General features: G+C 36.7%; 1 protein-coding gene across 1 annotated transcript; it reads right to left on the bottom strand.

Annotated features, from left to right (window-relative positions):
• Positions 1–992: 992 nt before the first annotated feature.
• LOC141611571 (uncharacterized) lies at positions 993–2,789 on the bottom strand. The gene has a single exon (XM_074430148.1). The coding sequence runs from the start codon at positions 2,727–2,729 to the stop codon at positions 1,281–1,283; it is 1,449 nt and encodes a 482-aa protein (XP_074286249.1). The 5' UTR covers positions 2,730–2,789; the 3' UTR covers positions 993–1,280.
• Positions 2,790–3,099: the final 310 nt, after the last annotated feature.

Raw genomic sequence — 3,099 nt, 5'->3', positions numbered from 1 at the left:
TGGTAGTTAAATTATAGTTTGGAGTATTTTGAGAAGCACCCCAATAGTTTGGAGTATTACCATTAAATAACCCAAAAAAATAAATAAATAATGTAACCACCTCTTAAGCCTGGCAAACGGGTCAACCAGGTCGAGTTCGAGTCAGGCCGATTTGGGTCGGGCCTGTTTGGGGCTGTCATATTATTGGGTTAGTTCGGGTCGGGTCGGGTTGTTTCGGATCTCTAGTGTTTTACGGGTATGTTAGTCAGGTCATTTTCGGGTCGGGTTATTTTAGATCCGTGTCATTTTCAGGTCTACTTATGAGAGAGCTCTCACAATACTTTTATTGTGAGACGGTCTCATGAGATAATTATTCAAAACTAATGTTATTAAACTAGTGTATTCTAACATGCGTTCTAATATATGGTTGGTAAAATAAATGTTATGTTTTAAACCAGTCTCACAATAATAAGCGCAAATGCCTATAATGGTAGAGTTTAGTGGTTAAAATTAGGTTAAATTCAAAACTAACAGCTCTGTCGTGAGATTGTTCAGTTCCTATCTATCGAAGTTAAATTCATTTTATAAGTGTGTTTATAATTTGCTTACATTTTTAAAATTAACCCGTGCAATTATTAAGTATACAAAGGTAAACAAATGATAAGTAGAATAAATGGAAATTGAATACAAGTAAATGATTGGTTTACGTATTAAAAACAATATTCAAATATAAGGAACCTAAATGAGTAAGATATCCAAAACAACACGAACTAAATAAGAAAACAAATTAAATAAAAAAATAATTTAGACGAGAGGTAGATTTTCAAATTCTAGCAAGTAAAAGCAAAAATGTACTCTGTTCGTTATATCATTTGTTTATCTAGCCTATTTTATTTTGGGTATCTTATTTAATTGCTTACTTTTCTCTTTTGAGAATGTATTTGATGGATAATTTGAGGGTCCACACACTCAATTTGATCCACTTATTCTCTAATAATTTGTAGAGTTTAGTATTTGTGAAAGGTTAAATTTTATTATACAAGAATACAAGTATATATAGATTATTACAAGAGGAGACCTAACCCTAGCGCTTGATATACAAGAAAACAATCCTAGAGATATGCATATATTAAGAAGAGAAGCAAGAGAAGATTACAAAAGATTACAAGAATAATATATTTAGGTCTTTGTGGCAGTAGGAGACCTATTAATCTCAGCATAATTGACCACTTGTTTTCTTGATCTTTGCAACAAACCAATGGCAAACAAATGTCCGAGGCATAGGGACTAGCATGTATTCTCTAAGCCAGTGTCACATAACTCCTAAAGTCTCCATCTAATTCAAGAACCTTCATTGTTTCAGGTTTTAGACAAATTTCTAAATCAACGCTTCCACCTCCGTCGCGGCCTGGACTCACAGTAATCTTCCCGTCTTGTTTACTAGAATACCCAGCTAAAACTGCTTCCGCTTTACCAAGCCCAAATTGAGGCCCATACATATTGAACCTTGCAGACCCACCTATCGAAACCAAGTTCGGACTATAAAATGGAGGTCTTGTACCCGAAACACTTGGACCGTCACATAACACCTTGGCCCTCGTTTCATAGTAATCACGAACTTTTTTATCATCTAGATTAACCACAATTTCATGAACTAACATAGCAGCCCATCCAAGACCCTTATCCAAAAGCTCACCCACTTTACATATACTTTGTTGTCTCAGGATCAAATTCGCAAAGTAGTCGTCAGAGAGCGGTGGGCTAAACCTTGGTCGCGCATTCATGGCTAACCCACAACATGTCTCGAGTTCGGGCTCAAGATTTCTAGCACGTGTTATGGACCTCCACATGAACCCGGACAATGCTTGAAAGGATGAGATGTTATGAACCCCGGCTTCTTCATTAGCCATCGCTTTGAGCTTAGCGATTGACTCAAACGAGAAATGGAATATTCGCTCTCGTAACCGATCCTTGGATCCTGTTATGGATACATAGACCTTATGGGTCATAGGCAACTTGAGGATTGGACCCCGTCCCTCAGGAAAGTAAGGCTTGAATACAGGATTTTGAGAGATCTTTGGAATGCTCTCACTTTTTTGACTTTTACTCAATTGAATGAATATTTCGGACAATGAGTTGATGAAATGCCATTGAGATGTACCGTCAACTAGAGAGTGATTCATGGTAAACCCAATGAAAATCCCGTCGATGAGCTCCGTTACTTGAACCGACAATAAAGGTTTAGTATGTCCATCGTAGTTGGCTGATTTTTCACCCAGATCAAAGAACGATCTAACGATAGGATGGACATCGACCGACGAAAGTACACTTGACACCGTCTCCTCCACGGTGGCATGGATAAGGCCAGCGCCGGGACCCTTGTTGCAATCAACGTAGACCCATTTAGCGTTCTCATCGGGGAACTCTTGAGTCGTGAATCGACCAGCTAAAGGGTAGAAGTAGACGAGGGAGTTAGCGATAGCATCCTTAAGCGTCTCTAATAGATCAGATTGTACATTTTCTGGTTTAGTTGAGAAGAGGAGGCCCTTTTGTATTTGTTCGAAAGGCAAGAATGCGAGATCACAAGAGCCTAATAAGTAAGGTTGTTTCGTGATTTCAGTTTCGCATTTGGGTTTCACAAAACATTGTGAAATTACTTTGATTTGGGTACTAATTTGGTCATTACAGTTGGCCATCTGTTTGTTGAGAAGCTTGTGAATTTGTTTGGTGTTTGAAAATGGGTTTGTCATTTGTGGATTTAAGGGTTCCTGGATTTAATTATTTGTAACAAAGTACTTTTGTGGATCCGATCTGAGCAATTAATGCTTGTGAAATACTGTATTACTCCCTCCACTTTTTTATATATGACGTTTTACATTTACGAGGTAAGCATTTGACTTTAATATTTACAAAAATATATTTGTTCAAAAAATATAAAAATGGTACCATTAAATTCCTTACGAAAAACTCTTTCATATGAGTATACATATCATAATATTTAGTCTTATATTTTAAGAGATATTTAAGAGAGAAGAGAGTGTCTCGAAATGTGAGAAAGTCATATATAAAAAAATAGAGGGAGTATAAAGAAAACAAAGGAAGTAATGAGAACGGTAAAAA

The sequence above is a fragment of the Silene latifolia genome, chromosome 11, assembly GCF_048544455.1.
Source record: "Silene latifolia isolate original U9 population chromosome 11, ASM4854445v1, whole genome shotgun sequence".
In the NCBI taxonomy this organism is placed as follows: domain Eukaryota; kingdom Viridiplantae; phylum Streptophyta; class Magnoliopsida; order Caryophyllales; family Caryophyllaceae; genus Silene; species Silene latifolia.
This window is presented reverse-complemented; position numbering and strand designations above follow the sequence as displayed.